This window comes from Channa argus, chromosome 7 (genome assembly GCF_033026475.1).
Source record: "Channa argus isolate prfri chromosome 7, Channa argus male v1.0, whole genome shotgun sequence".
Lineage (NCBI taxonomy): Eukaryota > Metazoa > Chordata > Actinopteri > Anabantiformes > Channidae > Channa > Channa argus.
Window position 1 is genome coordinate 18,787,390 of NC_090203.1, and position 23,701 is coordinate 18,811,090.

At 36.6% G+C, this 23,701-nt stretch overlaps 1 protein-coding gene across 1 annotated transcript in view; it reads right to left on the minus strand.

Annotated features, from left to right (window-relative positions):
- Nucleotides 1-23,701, minus strand: part of ulk4 (unc-51 like kinase 4) — an 86,205-nt gene that overhangs the window by 12,624 nt on the left and 49,880 nt on the right. Inside the window, exons 24-34 of the mRNA XM_067511536.1 lie at nucleotides 23,003-23,136; nucleotides 22,525-22,646; nucleotides 21,908-21,964; nucleotides 21,638-21,689; nucleotides 20,741-20,835; nucleotides 18,347-18,398; nucleotides 17,259-17,445; nucleotides 14,825-14,917; nucleotides 9,847-9,895; nucleotides 7,670-7,775; nucleotides 810-976 (exon numbers count right to left, since the gene is read on the minus strand). Coding sequence (XP_067367637.1) covers nucleotides 810-976; nucleotides 7,670-7,775; nucleotides 9,847-9,895; nucleotides 14,825-14,917; nucleotides 17,259-17,445; nucleotides 18,347-18,398; nucleotides 20,741-20,835; nucleotides 21,638-21,689; nucleotides 21,908-21,964; nucleotides 22,525-22,646; nucleotides 23,003-23,136 — 1,114 coding nt within the window. The remainder of the gene's footprint in view (nucleotides 1-809; nucleotides 977-7,669; nucleotides 7,776-9,846; nucleotides 9,896-14,824; nucleotides 14,918-17,258; nucleotides 17,446-18,346; nucleotides 18,399-20,740; nucleotides 20,836-21,637; nucleotides 21,690-21,907; nucleotides 21,965-22,524; nucleotides 22,647-23,002; nucleotides 23,137-23,701) is intronic.

Sequence of the window (23,701 nt, forward strand, 5' to 3'; positions counted from 1 at the left end):
ACAACTTCAATATTGCAGTTGCTTAAACCTGCTAGTTTTTATTTTTTTTCAATGTTCTTTACTGCTTATCCCGTGAGTTGAGGGTCGCCAAAGCGGATCATTGTCCGCATGTTGAATTGGCTCAGTTTTTTTTTTCACGCAGGATGCCCTTCCTGACGCAACCCTCCCCAATTTCTAGCGGGCTACCAGCCAGTTTCAAAACAGTGGACACACACACCCACACACCTTCAGGGACATGATGCAAGGACAACATTTTGATTCTGTGGTCAACAAAGATAAACATTAGTAAATCAATGTGGGAAATATACTAACTGCTATACTATAACATGATACAGCAAAACAACTGACACACAGCACACAGTCCCTTAGAAAATATTGTAAAACAAAAGAGATGCTGTTGTAGCAGGATTTATTTGCAATGAACTATCTATTTATTTAGCGAAGTATATAAAATCATACATACGTACAAGTTTTCCTAAGGATAAAGAGCTTATATATTTTTTTAAAATGTTATGCTACAGACTTTAGCCATCACTGTTATATTGGTTATCAAATGTTCTCAGTTTGGCAGTACTACATACATTTATCAGGAAGAAACTATTTTAAGTTTTCAAGAAATGATTTTGTGAAGGAAATAATTGGCAGGAAATAATTAAAAATACCATTTTAACAAACTACCAAAAGATGATGTTGGAAATGGGTTTTTCAGTGCATTTTCTGTGTAGTGAAGGTTAGGGACTATTATTGTTCTGTATAAATGACCGGAAGTTTCTTGTTTTCTCTGGCTGGAACAAAAGGCTCATACATACCTGAAGTGCAGAGCGGACAACAACTGAAGTTTGTTTGAGGATGTTGTGAAGCAATTCTAGTAGAGCTTGTAAAAGAAGATGGCCGCACCTCTGTCCTGCGTGTCCCTCTCCATCCAGGTGGACCACTGCAGCTTCTGATAGGGTGTTCACCAACACTTCTATTAGGCCTGTGCAGTAGAAAAGTAGATAACGTAAACAAAGCACCACTGCTGTTTGTGAGTAAAACATTTTCAAACATACTGAATTTTTCATTTTACATTTTGCAGCCAAACTACACAGCCACATGCATTAATCACTACTAAGGAAATAGCATTACAATCACAACATAACCAAATGATAATATTAACAAAAATATTCCAAAAGCCCATATATCATTTACTATGACATCACAGGCTGTTATGAATACAATGAACCAATTCTAATGTTACAATCAACAAACACATCACACTCCTTCTGCTGCAATTATAGCTGAGGTGTAGAGAATAACAGAATAACTAAACTTGTGTAAATGTAATTGGAGGCTCTGTATTAACACTACAGGATCAATAGTTACTGTTCAGGATAAGAAACACTTTAAACAGAACTTGCTATGATATGGAGGGTTATGAATTCCTCTGTGAAAAGCTAGTGGTATCAACATAACCGAATACATTCTGTTCTTCTGTTTCCGCTCCCCCTCACTTTTACTCTATCCCTAAAAACTGCTCCACTGTAAAACATGTAAAGCTTCTAACCCTTGCTAAGCTGTGAATGAATAACTCTCACTAAATTGAACACCCATGTTCATTTCCTTACTAAATTTAACATTCCACTGAAAATACTGAGCATTTCACAGCTCTGTCTGTGTACCTAGCTACACTGGGGGCATCTGTCCCTAAGGTGTGTTCTCACAACACACTTCTGTAGTAAAGACTCAGCAGATTATGGCCTGGGTAGGTCGACATGATACATGCATCCAAAAAATACTCAGGCTATCATTAAGTCTAAAGTAGTACTTCAATTCCATGTCTGTGCACTAAGTATCAGTTAAATAATACATGAATTTTTTTCACTAGGGAAAATACACCTAGGTTATTTTCTATTCAAACAGATCTTTATTTAGAAGGTAGCTGTTATGTGTGTTTATTTATGTGACAGAAAGTGCAACGCTGCAAACATTAGAAAGCTATTTGGTTACCCTGATGTCAATGAGATGTACTACTGCTTTGTCAAGCTTCATCATAATTAAACACAAAGGGCTATTTTGGACTCTTGAGTCAAAGACCTCTTCTGCTGTTAGTGTAATCCAAGTATGACATTATGATGGAAATGTGCATACATGGCACATAGTGTGCTTATAACTTAGCTTGTGAACTGTGATGTAAAATTCCTTTTTAAAGAGTATTTATTTTCCAACAGGCTCAATCAATACTGTAATAACCACTGTATGTAGGCAAAGCTACACTAAGCAAGCGAAGAGATAAACTTTTACTGATGTGGTTGACATGACATCTATAGACTTTCATTGACTACCATTGTTTATCACAGAGCTAGTTAGTTCACAGTGACATGTTATGCACATTTTAGACTTTCATTTTATGTATATTTATTTCCTATTTTATAACCCAGATAAACCAAGGAAAAATACTTTTACTTTTTCAGAAATTAAAAAAAGGAAAACTCATTTATTCAGATTTGCTGAGACACTCAAACTTTGATCAGGTAAATCTTATTTGCTTTAATTGTCCTTGAGATGTGTCTAGAGAGGATTTGAGCTCACCTGTGGCAAAGTTTTTTGATTGAACATAGTTTTGAAAAGCAAACACCTTTTTAAACAAGGTTTTACAATGTACACTGCATGCCAGGACAAAAATCAAGCCAGGAAGTCAAAAGGAATGAGCGATAAGGGACGTGGTAAAGTAGTAAAAACTATTTCTCAAGTTCTGACTGTTTACTGGAGCAAAATGTCCTTTATAATTATGAAACGGAGGAAGCTTTGAACCACCAGGTCTTATCCTTACGTTGGCCATCTGGGCAAGAAGGGACCTAGTCATGGAAATGACCAGAACTGAGTTTCAGAAGCCCTGTGCAGAGATGGGAGATGTTGCCAGAGGAAGGGTCATCTTACAGGCCAAATCATCAAGAATGTATATTATTAATGGAACAGATGACTCATTGTCAACATTTAAGGGCTATATGGGATTCCAGCAAATTGAAGTCAATATGACTGGTGAAGAACCCAGGCAACAGTCTGTCCCATCCTAGCCACTGAGCGCCTGTACACTGGTGTGTAAGAGTGTTCCTGACCTCCCTCACTAGTCCCCTTCTGGCATGGACATTCAGGTTTTAAGGACAGCCTGCAGATTTAGACATGTGCCATGCGCCTTCCATTTCTTAATTATGAATTTATCTGTTTAAATGATGATTTTAAACAAATGTTATGGCATCCTTGCTCTTCTTCCCATGACAATAGTTTGCAGAGTGACATGGAGTGTTACAGTATGATCTCAAACAGTTCAAAGATACATAAAAAGGGTAGCTAGTTGCTAACACAATAAGTCTTTTATTTTGTGCTTCCATGAAATACATTTTTAAAAAGTGCAGCTTCGAGATGATTAGTGTTGTTGCAAACATGACACAATGCTGGTACTTGTCATTAAGATTAATAGAGTTACAATAAATTCAATCAAAACAGAATTATCATTCTAGCTTCATTATTAAAACAGCCTTTCACATGCCAAAACCAGAGGCATAGATAGCAATTCCATTTAATCAATATTAGGAAGTAAAATGTCAAATACTGTATTTAAAATCTTACTTGCTTATATTAAGGCCAAGAGACTAATTTGATGGAAAACCACTTTACTTTGTCCTGCTTTGTTATTTGGACTTTTAAGTTAAAATTAGACTTTCTACAATGCTTTGAGATATGATCTATTTTTAAACAACTGCAAACGAGATCTACTGGGATTCAGCAGGATGGATGGCTCAGAGAGTTACTGTCTAAGTTAAGTAGGAATGTTTTCTGGGGACAGAAATAATAATAACTAAATTGATAACATGTATTTAATAGATCACATTTAGGGGAATTCAATTCAAACCCTTTGACTGGGGTAGATACAGCTTGTGACACAATTTGTGATAGCCCCTTTAAGTTCAGTAATAATATACAAAATATATTTATTTACATGGCCACTGCAAACAATTGGCTATAACTACTTCTTGTAAAATAGGAGAAACATTTTTACCTCACACCCAAATGTGTGTCAGCATACACTATAGATACACTCTAAAACATCATACATTTAGTGACAGATGTGTCCTATTGATTGCCAATATCTACAACTGTCAGCCCTATAACCCCTTGGGTGCTTGTTAATATGAAAGCATTAATATGGAAGACAAATCATTGCAGTATAAAATATGCCAGGGGGTGTTCTTATTGATTGCACACATATGGATATATGGATGGTGTGGAAGTACCATTTATAGAAGTTTACATACTATTGGGGGAAAAAACCTAAACCCATTTTCAATAGGGCATTTAAAGATGGCGGTCCTGGTTGATCAGTGTTGGAGCATTGTGTCGGGATGCAGAAGGCCGTAGGTTCAAATCCCACACCACCAGGTGTGGCCCCACCCAGCCACCAGGGGCAACCTTTGTCCCAGTCCCGAGCCCCGATAAAATGGAAGGGTTGCAGCAGGAAGGACATCTAGCGTAAAAACTCAATCAACGTGCAGAACATATACCGCTGTGGTGACCCCTGAGGGGGCAAGCAGAAAGCTGCTGATTTGACACACTATTGGGGGAATTAACCTCAACCCATTTTCAATAATACATTTAAAGATGCAAGTGCCACAGAACATAGGTAACAGAAGCACAGAAGTAATTATCTAAAAAAAAATAGAGCTCTTCACAGACCACAAAGAGAAATAAGAATGAGTTTTTTTTGTCCTTTCGGCTTATCCCGTGAGTTCAGGGACGCCAAAGCGGATCATTGTCCGCATGTTGATTTGGCACAGTTTTTTCGCTGGATCCCCTTCCTGACACAACCCTCCACAATTAAAATATAAATAAGCATATAACTGACATTGTATCATAGCCCATAGCCTAACATACTAAAACTCAAGGTGGTGAAGACTTGCTATTATATGTAGATGTGTCTATTAATGTGAGGACCTGATTGTCTTCAAACTCCTTTGAATTTGTACGAGAATTTGAAGTTTTCATTAAAAATAGATTCAAACATGAAATCATAAATGTGTTTTCTAACCATCAAAAGTATGCTAAATTATGGGTTAGCAGAGCAGCTTGTGGGCAATGTGGCCAAGTGTATACAGACACCTCTCAATGGAATTTTTACACATATAAAACCTAAAAATGTGATGTGACTCCAATTTCCCAACAGAATTATAGATAGTCATATGCAGTAAACCTAAATAAAGATATTCTTGTCAAGTGTAAGTCACACTAATTATTATAATTATAAGAATTATTAGTTTGAGGGAGGGAAGAATGGAATTTCAGACCTCAAACACTAGCTTTAGTTCTACAACAACTCTCTTTGGGCTCTGAGCTTGCTCTTGCTCTTTTGTTTTGTCCTGGTCAATATCCACAACTTTTCTTCAATTTTCTAAAATGGTGAATTAAAATATCTGATATCATAGTAGCTCTATGGGGGCGGCTGTAGCTCATTTGATAGAGCAGTCAACCACAAACCACAGGGTCAGTGGATAGACTGGCCTCGAACCACTGACCCTGGACCCCCTTGACTACACGTCTAAGTGTCCCTCGGCAAGACATCGAACCCCAAAGTTGTTCCTAGTGTCTGCTACTTACTTGTAAGTTGCTTTGGATCAAAGCGTCAGCTAAATGACTATTTGTAATTGTCACAGAGATAATTAATGTTAATCCTTTACGAATAATGTATTGTTTATAGAAGCTCCAGGTTTCAGATTATTATTATATAATCACATATAATTATTATATAATCACAAATTACAACATTGGCTTTTTGTGTACTAGATGATCACAATTTAAAACAGCACTATCAAATTATATGAAAATACATTTTTAGTACGTCTCTTAATGCTAATTAACATTTCTCTCCAGGCTCTCTCAATCTCTCTCTTTATCACTGTCAATCACTTTTCACCAATTTTCTCTCTGTCTCATTCTTCCCTCCTGTTTTCTCACCCAAACAAACAACTCTCTCTATATAGCCCATTCTTCCACTCTCTCACCTCTCTGGTACCCCTTTTACCTCCATTTTGCTTTCCTGGCTCTATTATTTTCCCCTCTTTTCTGTTCGACTTATGTTTTTTCCAATCTTCTACTTGCGGATATTCTGTTCTTCTGTCTCTCTCTGTCTTTACTCCCTCTGTCTTCATTCCCCAGGGGGTATTAACTCAGTCATAGGCAAATCTGCCCAATTATAAACCTCATCTCATCTCCTCTCTCTCTCTCTCTCTCACGCACACACACACACACACTACTGCATCTGCCGCACACCACATACACACAGATATCTTTCTATCTTACACATAAGAAGCATAGGCACAAATACATTCACACACCCAGAACAACCCACCTCCCTCTTTTGCTCTTCTTCACTGTCTATTTCATTGCCTCCACACACACATTCACAAACTACTCTTCCCCTCCTCTGTCACACCTTAAAAAGCCAATTATACACACTTCCTACCCTCCTCTTCCTCGTTTCTTGCCATCACCACACTGATCTGGAATGAACCACAACAAAAAAGGGAGAAAGAAGAGGTTTGGGACTATTTCCCAAAACAGAGCATGGGTTAAAATGGGAACAGAGGAAAGGAAGAAAAGAAGGAGAGAGGGGATGTGTGAGCAATGGACTGGAAAGTGGATAGTAGCAGAAGAGAAAAAGAAGAAATAATAATAGTTAATACAGCAAAGGGCACTAGAGGAGAGGAGAGGAAGATAGCGTTAATTGCTCGGCCAGTATTATTGCTGGGTTGACATTTTCTTGTTGAGAGGAGAGCTGATTGGATGATAATGATGCTGACTACTAAACTGCCGCACTGCTGACCCAATGGAAATAGAGGAAGAGAAGTAGTTGGTAGTGTTGGTTTTTCTAGGTGAGGAACTTAGAGGGAAAGGGGGAAAAGTGGAAAAGATGGACAAAATAAGAAAAAATATGATGAGTTAAAGTGAGAAAGAGAGAGTATTACTGTAAAAACACAGCTGAGTATTTAGTTGCATTTACTTAACCACTGCAAATGAATGCCTAACTCTAAACCTAAGTTATTTTTTTTCTAACCTTAACCTAGCTTGTATTATATTAATTCACTGCATTGATTCTTTAATGCTAGATTTAGGTTGCAACCCTATAAGCCTAAGCTTTGTGCCTTACTATTCCTCCCTTGTAATTAAAGTCTTAATCCCACGATAGATATCGTGTTTTAAAAAAGCCTAAAATGAGTTTAAACTCCTGAAAAAAAAGGTCCTCATCTGAGAAGGCCATACCCCCGAAATAATATGCAACAGAAAATTAAAATACTATTGGTTTCCTAATAACTCAAGGACAAAAAAACCATCTCCTTTCCTTCGTGCAAACAGACAGCCAAGGTTTTTTGACTTGAACAAGCATTATGCTGCAGTGGGACAGCTCTGTGGAAAAGAAGATGTCAACATGTAACTGTAATGACAATAAGTCATGCAGCCAAATAGATACACACTGCAGTACTGTGGTAGGTTAGGGACAGACAGGCTTCAAGAGTTCTATTACTCACTCAGTAATAATAGTACTAAAATAAGAGATGATGAGAGGTTTTTTTTTCCCAAAGCTGAAAAAAGTGACATAACTACCTTCATACATATCATAGCATATCCAAACACACTGTACCTTGCTGCTGTGTAGGCTCCAGGTCTAGGAGTTTGTCTCCGCTAAGGTTACATAGCAAGGCGACTGCATTCTGAATCATTCCACTGGCAACATTGCTACTGTTAGACTGTTAGAAAAAAAAGGGACATAGGATAGGATCAGGTAAGATGATCCACATACTGTAAGCACTGTTTCTCAAAGGCAATGTTTCTGTCATAGAAAATCCAAATTATTCTGCTTATTACAGGATGGCCAATTTGTGATCTGTGAAAATGAATTGGTTTTGAAGAGAAACAAAGCGCAAGCCTATACCATGCACTTTCTGCTTATTCCTTATTCTTTGTGCTATTGCTTTTCCGGCTGTGCTTTTCTTCCTTTTTTTCTGTTCCTTCTCCTTCTCTTCCTTACAAAACCCTCTTTCCTTCCTACTAATTCATTTTTGTTGCCCTCATTTTACTATTTGATCTTCTCCGAGATACACCAGCTCTGCCTGCAGGGCTTGCAGCATCAGTCTGATCTGGGAGGGCTGATAAGCCTAGCTGGTACTCATCATGTGCAGTAGCCTGAGGCTGTAGACAATGACATGAATTCACACCTAGGACATTTGCCTGTCAGTAACAACAAATGACAAAGCTAACTGATTTTGAGCTTTATAGACTAATAAGCCATGAAAGGACAACCATGTACATCAGTTAAAGGGCAACTTCACCAATTTTCAACTTGCTTTCTATAGCTTTAGTTAAGGGTGTACATGTACAAGCTTTTAAACTTACCTCTGTCTTTCCTTATTAAAATATTTCTCTACTTCCAGCTGAAACATAACTTCAAATGACATCACCTGGATGAATTTTTCATCGTTAGGAGTTCAGATGATGTCATCTAGAGGAGCTCTGGAAAAGTTGACCATCATTACAAACTTCATAGTACAAACAACAACATGGCAAAATCTGAACTGAAGGTTCCTCTAAGTGATGTCATCTAGAGGTGTTTTTCAGCTAGAAGTAGGACGATATTTTAATATAGGGAAATCAGAGAGAAGGTTAATCGCATTCACTTACGTGTACTAGCCAAACTAAAACCAAAAGAAGCAAGTTCAGTATCTGTGAAGGGGTCCTTTAAAGCACAGATCTAAAAAAGTAATGAATGGAATGAAAAAATTAAGTTTAAAAAATTATTGTCATATAACTCACTTTCATAAAACATTCCACTTAGAAGGTATTACTGTTGTGAGTATAGCAGAGTACAAGTGAGGCAACCCACTTTGAACACATTTCTGCTTCCTTAGACACAGTAAACAACTAGTTAAAATGCCAAGTCTAGCTGGCTTCCTGATGTCTTTTTATGTCTGAAACAGAACTACTTTATCATCTAGACAAATACAATTAGGTGAGTTTGTCCATGACAAGTGTGATAACCAGAGACAGGTGTAATCAATCCAGATCAGAGTGTTTCAGGCAGCATAAATCAATCCAAAAATGAGCAACACAGATGGTACTAATGGATCCTGACATGACTGGTTCAGGCAGGAGTAAACAATCAGGAGAGCAGTTAATCAGGCTGTTGGATAACAGGGTTTTAACATTTTGCATCAGCTATACAAGGCCGGGCGGGTAGCCATGCAGAACACTGATTATTAAGTGGAGTATGTGTAAGTTCTTGTGTGTGCATCAGTGTGTGTGTGTAAAGCATAAATTGTTGTTGCTGCAGCACAAGTGCTTTGTTTGCTGAAAACAGATTTGGCTGTGCTTGGTGGTGGGTACATTAGATTGCGCATATGCAAAGGGGGTCAGAAATGAATTGTTTACCGGCAACACTGTTCTGCTTCACTGGTAACAGGCAAGTGCTGTGTGCTTGTGTGTATCTACTTGAATGCAATCTTAAAAGTGGAGTCTATATTTTCACTCTATTAACCCTTCCTTCTCTCTTTTGCTGACCTGCCAGTCAATTACACGAGTTCTCTAGCAAGTTGACACCACTCAGACTAATTTACATTATATATCAAAAGGGTCAGAGGTAGGAAGGGAGTACTAATAAAAACGAATTAACCATAATAAAGAGCAGAAAAAAATTAAGAAATAAGAGACTGTGGTATATGTGTTTCATTAATTATTAGAATTTTACACAATGACTGACACACAATTACTGATAGGCGGAAGAAAACTAATTGATTAAATGATTCAGCTAGACTAGTTTCTTACCGCAATGAGCTGAAAAACAGCTGGTAGGATCCCACTGTGTTTGATCAACCTGAATGGGAAAGAGAAAATATACATTTAAGCAAAGGTAGAAACTAGCGTGAGGAATTATTTAAATTTGTGTCATTCTCACACACACATACACATACAAACTGGACTGTTTCATCTTCATTAGGGTTGGAGTTCCGCTACAACAACTCCTGTCTGGTACCAGTGGAATTGGTAATAGACGACAGATGACAAGAGGAGATGAAATGAGAGCAAATGAAGTGAGAGGAGGTGAGAGTTGAGGGGAAGGGGGGGATATGAACTAAGGGAAGATTAAATTTGGAGATGAGAGAAAGGAAGGGGGAGATGGGGGGTAGGTGTGGGGGGCTGGATAGAAAATAGAGGAAGGACAGAGGGGTAGAGGAACAAATACGTGGAAGGAGAAAATAGAAACAGAGAAAAAACAAGCAATGTGAATACATTTAAACTAAAAAAGCAGACAAAATCAGAAAGAAATCAGAGATACAGTAGAGAAGAGAGAGAAATAGATGTGTATATTGGGGATGGTATTATGACTACTTAATGATTAAGGTTTCTTGATTTACAACTAACTACTGTCTAGTTGAAGTGCCTATACTTCTGTACATACATCCTATGCATACAGTAACCCTTTGATGTTTGCTACCATGATGGTAAAGGTAACAAAGCCTCCCGACTGATTTAAAATCTGTTAGCTAATATTTATAGCTTAGAGGCCATCAGGCCTGTGACAGAACCCTGAATTTCAATACGATAAAATACAGGCATTCTACTTTTGGGACTGAACTTACAGTTTGATAATGTATCCTTTATTTTATTCATTTATTTTAACCAGGGTACATTCGGTTTAAACACACAGTTGAAACACACACCTTGAAGCTGCCCAGCACAACTATAGTCTGTGGCCACTGAACGGGTCTACTGCAGCAGTCAATGTTAAGGGCCTGGCTTAAGTGCAGGATAACATTGCAAAACAGATGAAATAAATTTTTCTATCTGAGGAGCTTCCACTGGAACTGACATGATATGTACAGTTGCGGTCATGGAATGTCTATAGGCATACGACTATCATGGCATTGCCTCTTTGAACTGTTAGCTAAGGAAGAATAAGTGAACAACTTGCATTTAATAACCAAAAAAAATTCCTATTGGATTTTCATTTTGGGGCTTTTTTTCATGTTTATTACCAAGAAACAGATACTCCTGTAATAGCTGTAATGTAAAGTGCAACCAAACAACTAAATTGCCATCAAATCTTCTTAAGTTGTTACATTCCTGTTTAAACATTTTCCTTTTATCAGTTAGTATATATTTCTTGCTTTAATACACATATCTCTATTTAAAATGACTCTTGGTGCAGCCCCCAACCTATATTTTACACAAAAAAATAAAAGTTTTAATAAATATTGTTGTGTGTTGAAAATATTGCCAAGCATAATAAGAAATTCTCAGTTCATCACTAACATCTGGGACTAAGCAGTCTTTTCAGTCTAGGCACTTGATTTCCAAGGGGATCATGTACCTAACATTTTTAACTTTTTGGTTTTGATTTACAATACTGCAACCCATCATAAACTGATTGAGACAATGTCAGCAGTCTTGCTATTTTATTCTCATCTGACCCCTGCGGGTGACAAGGAGCTATATTGTGGGTCAAAATAGCTCCTTGTCAGCTCCTTAGCATTACAAAAAAGCTTCCCTATCAGCACCACTGAACTAATGACAAGTTTCTTCGTTAAAAATTGACAACATGACACTCACAGTCAGTTGTGGACACTGATTACATCTCTGTGGTAGCTGTTTGTCGACTGTCATGACAAATGAATCTAGAGATCAATGATGTACTTATATTTGGCCCAGAACCCTATGTTAGGCCTTTAAGAATGACTAAGATGTGTATGAAAATTAGTATGTGTGCTTGTAGATGTGATTGATGGCCTCCCATTACGTAGGTGACAGGCTGAGAGATGAGAGGACAGGCCAGACATGATAAACTGGACCGCCTTTAAAGTACCGGCCATACATCACTAGACACTGCACACCACCAGACACTGAACAATTTGTATAACACAACAGACCACCTATAATAATAGAAAATTGAATAACCCTAACAGCATGGACACAGTCGCTAAACCAGATTGACCTTTGCACTAACTCCACTCATATATTCATGGTGTCAGTTGAAACACATGTAACTGTAAACATGACTTCATATTTCAAATGAATAGATAATTCATGAGGTTATACGTATCTTAGCAGTCTTTGTCAAATTAGCCTATAGTATCACAAGACACTGGAAAGTTCGTCCCTAGAGGATGGTTTAGTTATTCCTAAATGATACAGCTTAATGAGTTTTTGTATCATCTCAAGAATAATTTAAATATTTGTTGTCCATTTATTCACACCAGAGAGCATCACAGTAACAGAGTCTGTATATGCAATTACAGCCCTGCAGTGCCTCAAAACGACCATCTTAGTGTTAACACCTAATGTTTCCACTTTTCTCTGGCTTTTTAGAGTGTCCAAATTATTATAGCAAAAGATGATGTAATGGTTTTCCACAGTAAAATCTATGTTTAGCTATTATTTAACTAAACGAGAGAAGAAAAGGAAAAAACATAGGTAAGACTGATCAGTTGTTCAAAATGTAAACTATGTCGATGCCTAATCCATCTAACCAAAGCATTAAAAAGGTGAGATGGAAAGAACCAAACCAAGATTTGTCCATCAGTGATGAGAGAAAGGATGGTGGAGGAGATTATGTGACAGTGGTCACAGTTTCAGGATCAGCCATGTCAGACAATGGTAGAATGTGGTATTGGTTACTTTTTATTTAAGTGAGATAATTTACTAACTAATGGCAATTTTCAAATCAATTTGGATCAACTACCAAGAATGTGCTAACTTCTGTAATGAATTTGGTTGCCAATCACCTGTATGCATATCATATGCCAACAAAACTCATTATAAAACATTATAAATTATGTGCACAAATAAATGGATGACATTCTTCTACAATCACATTATAATAACCAACCCAGCTAAACTAAGAGAAAACACAACTGGTTGATCAGCACAACATGTGTAAAAGGGCTAGGTCACATTCACAGACATTTGGTTGATAGATATACGTGTAAGGACATTTAAACATACATGAGCACACACACATCCACGCAGCATGAGGTTCTTTGGGTAAAGGTCATAGTAAATGTAATTGTTTGAAGGTGTGTCTGGGCTGTGATAATGCAAACAGAGACAGCAGGCTGCCTTCCCAACGTTAATGTTCCCAATTTACCATCTAATTACTGCACGGCAGGCTTCATAGCCACACTTATCTAACCAAGACCCAGGCAATTTAATTTTTGATTGTATAACTGAAATGATGGAGGGAGAATTGTAGAGAGAGGGCACAGAGAACGAGAGAAATGTGGACAAATGCTAATAAATTAGGAAATGAAGAATGATGGAGACAGAGAAAAATGTAAAACATTGTTAATATTGTCAGAGGGAAAAGAGTGAAAGAGGAAAATAGAGATGTAGAGAGAAGGATGCTGACACCAATTAAAATAGTTCACATCATTTTACTAGTGTCAAGGAAAGAGGGGTTTAAGGAGAGAGGGAGGAAGAGAAGTATGGTAGCAAGAGGGGGTTATATTGCTGATAAGAGCAGTAGGGGCAAATTCAGAAACAAGGGTGAACTTTGAACTCTGGCAGGGTAGTAGGAAGGGATGGATAGAGTTGTAACGAAAGTGGGATATTACTGATAAGAGCTTTATTCAGTTATTGTTGAACTTCAGTGAGGGTAACAAACGCTACAGTATTTGACAAGAGACATTCTCATATCTAATATGAATTTAGGATCCATACATTACAAATGTACACCACTGTGTATGCAACTGTGTATGCAATTTGTAAGACTGAGTTACCTAAGTTACATACACCCTACAAGATTTATGGATAAATTCTTTGTTACTTAGGTACCAACTACTGTTTAGTACATTAGGCTCCTAATTTCATAACTTGCATAATGTACAAGTAAAATATCTGCTTGTGAGAAACTGCATCTTTTATTGTTTTTCTTTTGTTTCCCTTCTCTTTAGAGCCAGGAAGTGATGCACATCTATCCATGCTACCTCACCTATTAAAACCAAATATGTTCTACCCTCACTCGCTTCCTCCCTTTGTCAACATTTTGTCTCCTTTCTTCCCATCCATGTTCTTTATTTTGCCTCTCCATCTATTTCTTAGGTCCACCTTCTATCCTTCCTTCCCTGTCTCTATTCTCTCCTTGCCTTTCTCAATATCTGTCTTCTCTCTGCTTCCAATCTTTTTACCCTTAGTCTGTGTCTCGGTCAACAGCTGGAGAGAAAAGTCAGATGACCAGAGTATCTAAACATCGTTCAAACATGCACACATCAGCACACATACAAACATGTGTACACATGTACACAAACAGACACACGAGTGAGTCAAGTCAGTTAGATCAGCAGAACCTTGGTGTTAGGTAACTGGTTCCTCGAGAGATTAGTTAATTCCTGGATAGTTCATTAATTACAACACCCTGCATTAGTGACTCCTAATTTAACACCAACATTACACATTTTAACAAAGCTTGTCAGCAGCAGCCTATGTGCCAAGTCATCAGCACAACATGTCAAGTGTTCACACTTTACATCTTAGCTGATACAGCACCTTGTGCCTTCCACTAAACTGATTACTAATGTAGAAAACATTGGCTTTAAGACAGGTGAAGAGCAGTTTGATCAATATAGATTACTAGCACCTATCTACATTATGCTGATGTTGCCATTATCTCTGAAACTGCATCAACTATGACAATAAATAAATGATCATTTTTTGTATCTGTACGTCCTGTAGTGGGCAAATATGTCACTGCCTGGGGTATATGTGTGTTAGTGTACATTTATGTAGGTGTGTGTTTGTGTGTGCAAACCTGCAAGTCTGCATGCTGTGCTCAGTCATTGACACCAGCAGTTTCATGGCGTAGAGTGGGATAGGCTTTGCTGCTAAAAGAAGAGACTCATACCTAGACAAAAATACGATAAGTACAACATTTGGCTTTCATAGTGTTACTAATTTAATGGACTGTTCTTATCATTAGTAACAGAGTGTGAAGGAGGAGCAGGAGATAAAAGGAAGATAAGCAGAAGTTATACTTTAGGAGGTCAAATGGGTGAGATGCATGTAAGTTGTAGAGAAAAAAGTAAGAATGAGCAGTGAACAAGAGGCACACATGAGGCAAATATGACGGAGAAGACCATTTTAAAAGATGAGATAAAAACATAAATGGTATAAGAAGACACAATATAGATCCCAAAAAATGTTGGTGAAAACTAAAAAAAACATGACACAAATGTCAACGTCTATTTTGTATTCTTGTTGCTCTGTCATGATTTGAACTTCTGCAAACTGCATTTGTCTGTCTCCACAGACTGCACAATGATTGGATGCCAACACTCATAAAGACAGATGCTTGTCTGTTGAATGTATCTGACAAGTACTAGGACGTGACACGTAGAAGTGGCTGCAACACACAAAATATTTATTATAATCTATTTTAAAGATTAGACAGAGTCTGACGGAGTTTTTTCCTCAAAAGCTCAGCTCTGACATTATCACCTGTTATCACAAAGCTACTAAAGCTTATTGTATTTTTCACCCTGCAGTCACTAGAGTTGATCTGTTTGGTTTTTAATGTTGTGCACGTGTTTAATCTAAAAGTGTCCACGATCCCCGATTTCAAGTGAACTAGATAAAGTGACCAGGTCACTTTATTTTTTCATTTGATGCCGTCCTCACGTTAAAAAACTTTAATATAAGATCTAAGTGTTCACCCTGTTCTGTCATATTAAGTAACTTACATCAACTGAAGATTTTTTTTAATTATTTACTATTATTATTATTATTACTATCATTTACTGATATGTTTCACAATGAAAAATTAGTAAATAAATACTTTTAAGCAATCAGTCTTTTCTTTTGCTGTTAAACATGTTTCTTTAATTTCACAATGTCATAATGTTGGCTACAGTTAATTGACATGTAATAAAAGAGTGGAATAACACCCCGCTCTTCCTGACCAAATGTCAAAGTGTCCCATGGGCAAGATACTGAACCCCCAGTAGCCCATCCCCATCCACTTCCAGTGCCAGTCCCAAGACTTGTAGAAATGGAGGAGGGTTGTGTCAGTAGGGGGCAAAAAACTGTGCCAAATCAACATGCGGACTAATAATCCGCTGTGCCGACCCAAGTTTATGGGATAAGCCGAAAGGACAAACAAAAATCTTCTTAGATATAAGGTTTAAGTCAGACTACAGCGTTTATGTCAGATACATATTATTTTGTTTGCTGTTTATCTCACTGTATTTATCATGAGCATCTGTTCAGTATTTATGCTTCACTATAACACTATTACTGGCTTCTCAATCAACACAAATACTGATATAACATTGAATCCTCAAGTTCTTTTTAACTTTTAATACAAATGCTCACATCTGAAGACAAATTTAGTAATTGATTCAAAACTAAAATACCTTAGTCACAGGAATAAAACTTTATTGACATTATTATTAGACACATCACCCTTTCTACCAGTTGAGCCAGAGTAAGTCAACAATAATTTATTTTATATAACTGTTAATAGGCCTACCTTTTTTTTATTGGACAAGTAAATTTGGCTATTGGAAAAGTGTAACATCTCAGTTACTTGGCCGAAAAGCAAGTGGTCTAAAAAGTTTAATGTCAAGCCATATTATGGCTATGTATATCCAAAATGTGAGATTTTCATAAAAAAGGATTGGTTTCAACATCATAAACATTGTTTTGGTTGTCAACTTAATGTTTAAAGGATAACTTTAGTCCTTCTCCGAATTAATCATATTTTTAATAATCCTCATACTCCCTGACACTAAAACTTATAATGAATTTCCTCTACTCTACTGCTTACTGTCTGGTAGTCTGCAAACTGGGTTAGCTCAGTAGTCTGTGCCCAAAAATGATTACAAACACAGATGCCAGACATACTGCTGTACTGGCTGAAGGGTTTTTCATTCTACAACATGCGCTAGAGACATTTATAAGAAATGCAGTCCCAGAAGCTAACATTTACCAAAGGAAATGACCAAAGGTATCCTTTAATACTGAAACATATAATCATTAACACTTTCAGTGAAAAACTGAGATTTAAGATCGTCTCATTTACAGTGCACTTGATCTCATTTATTAAAGAATTACAGTTAATCTGTGTTATGTATACTAAAGGTAAATGCCCCTCACTGAACCCATAACCATTTTTTGTTCCTACAGAAAAAAAAATGACCAGCAAACCAGACACGCTGTCAGACCTAAAATAAATTAATCTGCCTTACCTTGGAAGCAGAGATTTTGTGATGAGACCCAAGATTGGACTCAAAGAGATCCCTTCATCTCTTCCTTCTTCTGTGGCTCGTTCGTTTTTTTTCACTTCTTTTTCATCTTCATCAGTACCACCATCCTGGACCAGCAGGACAAGGCTGAATTCAGACAGTACCCTTAGAACAAACACAGACCACTCAACTGTAACACACACACACACACACACACACACACACACACACACACACACACACACACACACACACACACACACACACACACACACAGGACAGTCAATAAAGATTATTAAAGCAGTATACAAAATATTGACAACTGAAAATCACAATTGTTGCTTAAGAAATTACTTTATTTTGAGATCATAGTAATCCAACCTGTTCAATGTTACGTTCAGACAAAATCACTGTATGAAAATTACTTGTTGTTTACAGTTTTGTTCTAGTGCTAAAAAAAGAAAAGTAATGTATATTATTAGTGGAATGCCTACACATTTAAGAAGAGAAAAAGGCTCAGTGGAGGACTTAAAGTTAAAACCACAACACTGTGTAACACGAAAAGTAGCAAAGAGACAGTATTATTGGCCCACAGAAGGACATCATCTGACCCTCAGAAACAAACTAACTCCAGAAATTATACTCGCACTCTATCCAAAAACCTAAACACTGTACTGTAGTGGCTAATTATAGACTTTTACACCCGAACTAATCAAGGTTACTGAAGCCTGTCTTGCTAACCATGATCCTTCTTCTTTGCCATTTTTTTTCTCTTCTTCATATACCTATTATATATGTCCCTAATATGATTACCTACATTTCAAATCTGCAATATGTATCTCATTTAGTAAGATTTATTTTGGCCTGTGTGTGTTTCATAAAAAATTAACTGTAACAAGAGGAAAAAAAGGGGATATAACGAGCAATAAATGCCAGTTTCATTTGCTTATTAGGATTCCCCAATCTTTCTAAACCCAAATTTTGTTCGTTTTTCTTTCTTCTTCAGTCCCTCGTCCCTCACAGTGGCATTTGCTTCTACATCTCCTTTTCCTTATTTCTCTCTTCCCAAAATGACCCACCATTTCTCTTACCATTTTTGCTGAAAGCCAGGGTAGTCAGAGGAGGAAGGATGACATTCACAACCTGTGAGTAAAATAAACAGACCAAACTTTACACACATGGACTGGTCCCTAAATACAAATACTCTGTAAAAAGCTGATTGCGTACTCTAAAAAAGCAATGTTAGAATTTGGTAAAATCAATTACAGTTTTAGATTTTGATAATGTAAGTGAGCACGGAATAACTCAGATGAAAGTAGACTGAAGGTCTGCTTTGACCAAGACTAGTGTGACCCTGCTGAATCCATCATATCTTAAAGTTAATTTTCAATATCACTGTCAATCAATACCAATAACTGAATTTGGTCCCATGATTAAAGTACAACAATAAAAAGAATCTCAGCTATCCTCGAACAACTACTTAATATACAGCCAATTTGAAAACAAGATTTATTTTTAGATTAAAACCCAATAGTAATACAGTATATTAATACGGTGGACATCAAATATACAGACCACTGTCACGGAGGATCATGCTACTAGTGAAATGCACTGTTGAGTGATTGCTTTGATCATACACACACACTCACACAAATATACTTCTGCAACCGACAAACTCTTTATTTAGGCATGAATCTGTATTGCATGAATTTGCATGATTACTAATATTACCATAGAAACATCACTAATACTGAGTAAGTGTGTGTGTGGGGTCATTACATTGAAAGGCAGAGAAAGGATACTACAAAGGATGTTGTCCACCACTTAATGTCCTGTGTATCACAATCATCAAAAGACTGGATAGAGTGTGTATGTGTGTGTGAGGGAAGAGAAATGTCCTGCCACTTTCTGAAACCCTTTCTTGGTTCTATTTTTCTTTTTTTACATGGCTGTATTTCTACTGAACACAGGTGCACAATAGGCACTGTTCTCTTACAAGGCTAGCAAAGATGTAATCTTTGATATGCTTTAACATTTTTCACCATTAGCAAAGCACAGAAACTGGTAGACCAACCTCATGTCCACAATGTTAACAGGGTAGATCACAAGTAAAGGGTTTTAAACCTATGTTGAAACTTCTGTGAATCATAAATTGAATAACAAATGGGCATATGTATATGTGTGTGTGTGTGTGTGTGTGTGTATATATATATATATATATATCTATATATATATCTATATATATATAGATATATATATATATATATATCTCTTATGGCGTATACAGAAGTTTATACAATTTTACAATAACAATAAACAATGTAACAATAAAATAACTATGCAGTATATGTAGTGTTTCCATACTGTAGGTCCCAGGTAGAAGTTGAACACTTACAATTTTGTTCTGTATTTTAAAATATACTAGCATAACTTGAAGGTAATGAACAAACCTTGCATGTTGAATGCAATGCCGTTATGCTCGAATAATTCAAGCATCTTGAAAATATGTGTTCGCAGCTGTTGTTTTTATTTGACAGTTCAATCTCACATTAAACTGTTAGTCCTCAAATACAGTAGCTGAAATGTTTAACTTTCCAAAATGAGTGCAGAAGAAATGAACAGTTGTTATGGACTTAAAACAAATTGTTAATTTAACTCTGTAAAAGAGATTCACAGACTTTAACTGTCTCAACCATGAGTGTGTGGCCTTGTCCTGCAAGCAATAAAAGTTAATCTGAGTTGGCTGGTAGTAATTAAAATGTCTTCCTGCGTTATTGACTAAGAGTCCTCTTTGGCCCTTTCTTGTATTATATATCTGTTTTCTTTTGTCTTCCTCCATCCTGTCTGCTCTACTTTCTACTTCCATATGTCAATAGTCATTAAACACAATCTCTCTCTGATCACATGCACATACAGGTGCACAAACAAAGACCCACACACACACAGATCTGATGAGACTCTGTTGGTTCAATAGTTGATTAGTGTCTTGCCTAACAACCCAGAAGTTGACCCGGTGTCTTCTAACCACTAATAAATGGGTTTAGTATGCTGGAAGACACACTGAATATAAACCAAGAGCCTATATAAAATGGACCAAAACTGGAGATATTAATGAAGTCTTTTAAAGAGACATCTGTCTATTTTATAGCCCTCGCTCCTCCTGCAAGCCTGTTATTTGAGCAAAGCAATTTCTGTATTTTGTTGTTCTAAATGAAAATGGCAGAAACAAAAACATCAAAAATTAACAGAACAGAAAATCAGGGATTTGCAAGGCTTTCTCCAAAGTCCAAATGGAGCTAACGTTTTGACATTTATTGAATATCGCAAGAAATCTGCCCTATATTCCTTTACTAAGCTCTCAACAGACAACCAGACAGACAAGAAGCCAGAAAATAGACATACACAAACAGTCAGTGCTGTCTCAAGGCATCAGATAGTGGGTGAGACAGAAAGTCAGCTGCACACTTGTTTGCATAGATACTTACAGTGCTATAGTGTGGAGTGATGAGAGCATGGTGCTGACTCAGAACTTCCACCATCGACAGAGCTGTTCTGATAAACCCCTCACATACTACTGCACCTACCAAAGAAATTTAATGTGACTTTCAGTCATTCTTAATGAGTGAAAACCATCTGTGATCTAGAAAATGAAGCATGGTTAACTTTATACCATTTGAGCAATTTGCTAAACTCCGTCAGCTACCAAAGGATTCAACGTACTGTGACTGACCCTGCTTTTTCATCTTACCTTGTTTACAACACATCTGAAATACAACACATCATTTATATATTAATCTTTTTCTACTTATCTCGTATTTATATTGTCAAACAATAATCTGCAAGTGTTGCCAGCATTGGAACTTTTAAGTTTGCATCCCCATGTCCATGCACCGTGACAGCAGGTAGGGTTGTGCCAGAGGTCCTTCATTTGCTTAAAATATATGCTGTCACCTTTAATTTAGGCTCTATGTGGCTAGTCAAAAATACCGTAGGAACCATACTGGAATTACAACCATTTTTATACATATTACATATGTGGCCTGAAACTATATGCAATATGTCATCACCAGATATACTCTATATCCCCCATAGGTTGGGGGATAAATACAATAAAAAATAGTTGTAAATATTATATAATTGAATAATTCTATATTCTTTTTACACAGACCCTAAGGAGATGTGTCTTCATTTAAAGCACATTTTGACTGGTTCATTTGAGTTGAACTGTGGTAAAGAGCAACTAGGATAAAAATGTCACTTTCTAAATAGAGACAAGACTGTACATAACTTTATTATAAAGTGATAATGTTGGTCAACATAATTTATAAGTTTAATACTTAATTCATTTATAATTATTAATTTATCATTGAACATGTACTCACCCACAGCACTGGCCAAATTTGTTTCATTGGACTCTATAGAAGTGATAAAGTTCTTAGAAAACGACAGAGGGTAGAAACAGAAAATCAATTAAACTATATGTTAAGCAGCTATGTTTTAGTTGCCTTTATCAACTTGCCTTTGTGGAAAAAAATATTATCTTCATTGTTGGCTCTGTCTTACAGTGTCAATTAAATAAAGTTGACTATGGAGTACACCGCAAAAACAATGGCAGACAATTGGAAATTCTACTTTATATTAAAAACACTTACAAGCAGCAGTCCAAGTTGTGCCAGAAACTCTTCAGTTATAATATGACACCTAAAAACCTATGGGAAGACAGAAAGTCAGAAAATTGACACAGTCCAATCCAGATGTATTTATAAGACAACTAGGAGTAATAGTAAAAAGAAATAGTACATAGTAATAATAAAAAAAAAAGTGTTGTCTTGAAGACAAAGCCTATAAATAAGTTACACCAAAACACATATTTGTTAACAAGCGTGAGGGGTGGATCTACACATGGGCAAGGGGGTGGCTGCCCCTCTTAAAGTAGCTGCTCCCACATTCCCAACCAGCTCACACCAATTGTTTAGTCCTTAAGGATGCAACAGTGAAATAAACAATACAGAGTGTTTTCTAACCACCTGGCTAAATCAATGAGGCACAGCCCCTTTGCCCCCCCATGTAAAGTTTCTAAATCTGCTATTGACACACCCTCGCCCCTGGTGCTCAGCAAGAAAAATAAAATGCATGGATAATTAAATAACCGATTTGGCAAAATATTTAAACAAGGTTGTTACAAGAAATGTGTGTCATTAAACTTTCATAGAACATTGCTAGAACATTTAAATTGAAGATTGAAAGAAGTCTTTTTGGTCCTAGTTACCTGTGATGAAAGAAGTTCCAACACGACAGACATTGTAGGCAAAATGTGTTTAAGCTGGCTGCTCTGAGCTCTGGATGAATGCCTCCTCCCAATTACACCTCTCAAAGCATGTAAGACTTCCTCTGGAAAGTGAAGGTTATATACTGTTTTGAAATTTTAAAATGTAAAATACGCAAGTACAAAAACTACAGTATCACATAATTTATTTTATGTTTAGGATAAAGTCTAGTTTTAAAACTATCATTTGCATTATGAATTTTGTACACCAAAGCTTTAACAAAACTAGACAAACTAAAAGGTTTTAGTTAGATAAATGTTCATTGTGTTTACCTATGTTTAACTAAATCATAAGTAACAAAATATGAATTTCTTAAATATAGTTTTAAAGTGAGCAAGGAGGAGAATGTGAGGTGACTCGATTAGCAAATTAATATAATCATGCAGACAAAAACAGAGAGCAAGCTCATACTGTCCATACCCAGTATCAGTGGTGCAGTGGAACTCAGATATACAATCAGTAAGTCCAGACACTGAGACAGGTATCCTGATTGGCTGGGGTTCTCTCTGAGAGGAGTGGCTTTGCGCAGTTCTCTCTCAAGGTACATCACAAGTCTAGAAAGAAAAAGGGACACACAACCACTGCATGTAAAAATAAATATATAAAAAATATATATATAAAAACAAAAAGTATAACTATAAGTATATTTTTTTCTTTTACTTTTTATGTAGCATCATTGATATATCAATATATAAATATTGCAGGATTCTTTCTAATCTGCTTTTAGTGTTTCATTGCTTTTTACTGCTCCACTTACTGTTATATGGTTAGTAGTTTCAACATAGTGACTCAAATGTAAATGATGCAGACACAAAAACAAAACGATTCTAGTCAATGAGCCATAAAATTTTGACAGGATGCATAAAAAAGGAGCGGGGAGACTGCTCAAGAGAGAAACAGACAGACAGGCCATGAATTTGAGAACATTTTTATTCTCTATAGACTACGTGTATTGAACAGTAATCAATAAAATTTGTTTCACAAATTCAGAGCAGAGTGGAAAGGTTACCGCTGCTAATTGCTATTCATTACTGACACAAACACTAACACGTGTACCACTGCACACACAAGTACAAGCAAGAATGATCGCTACTTTTTTATTCAGAGAGGTCATATTAG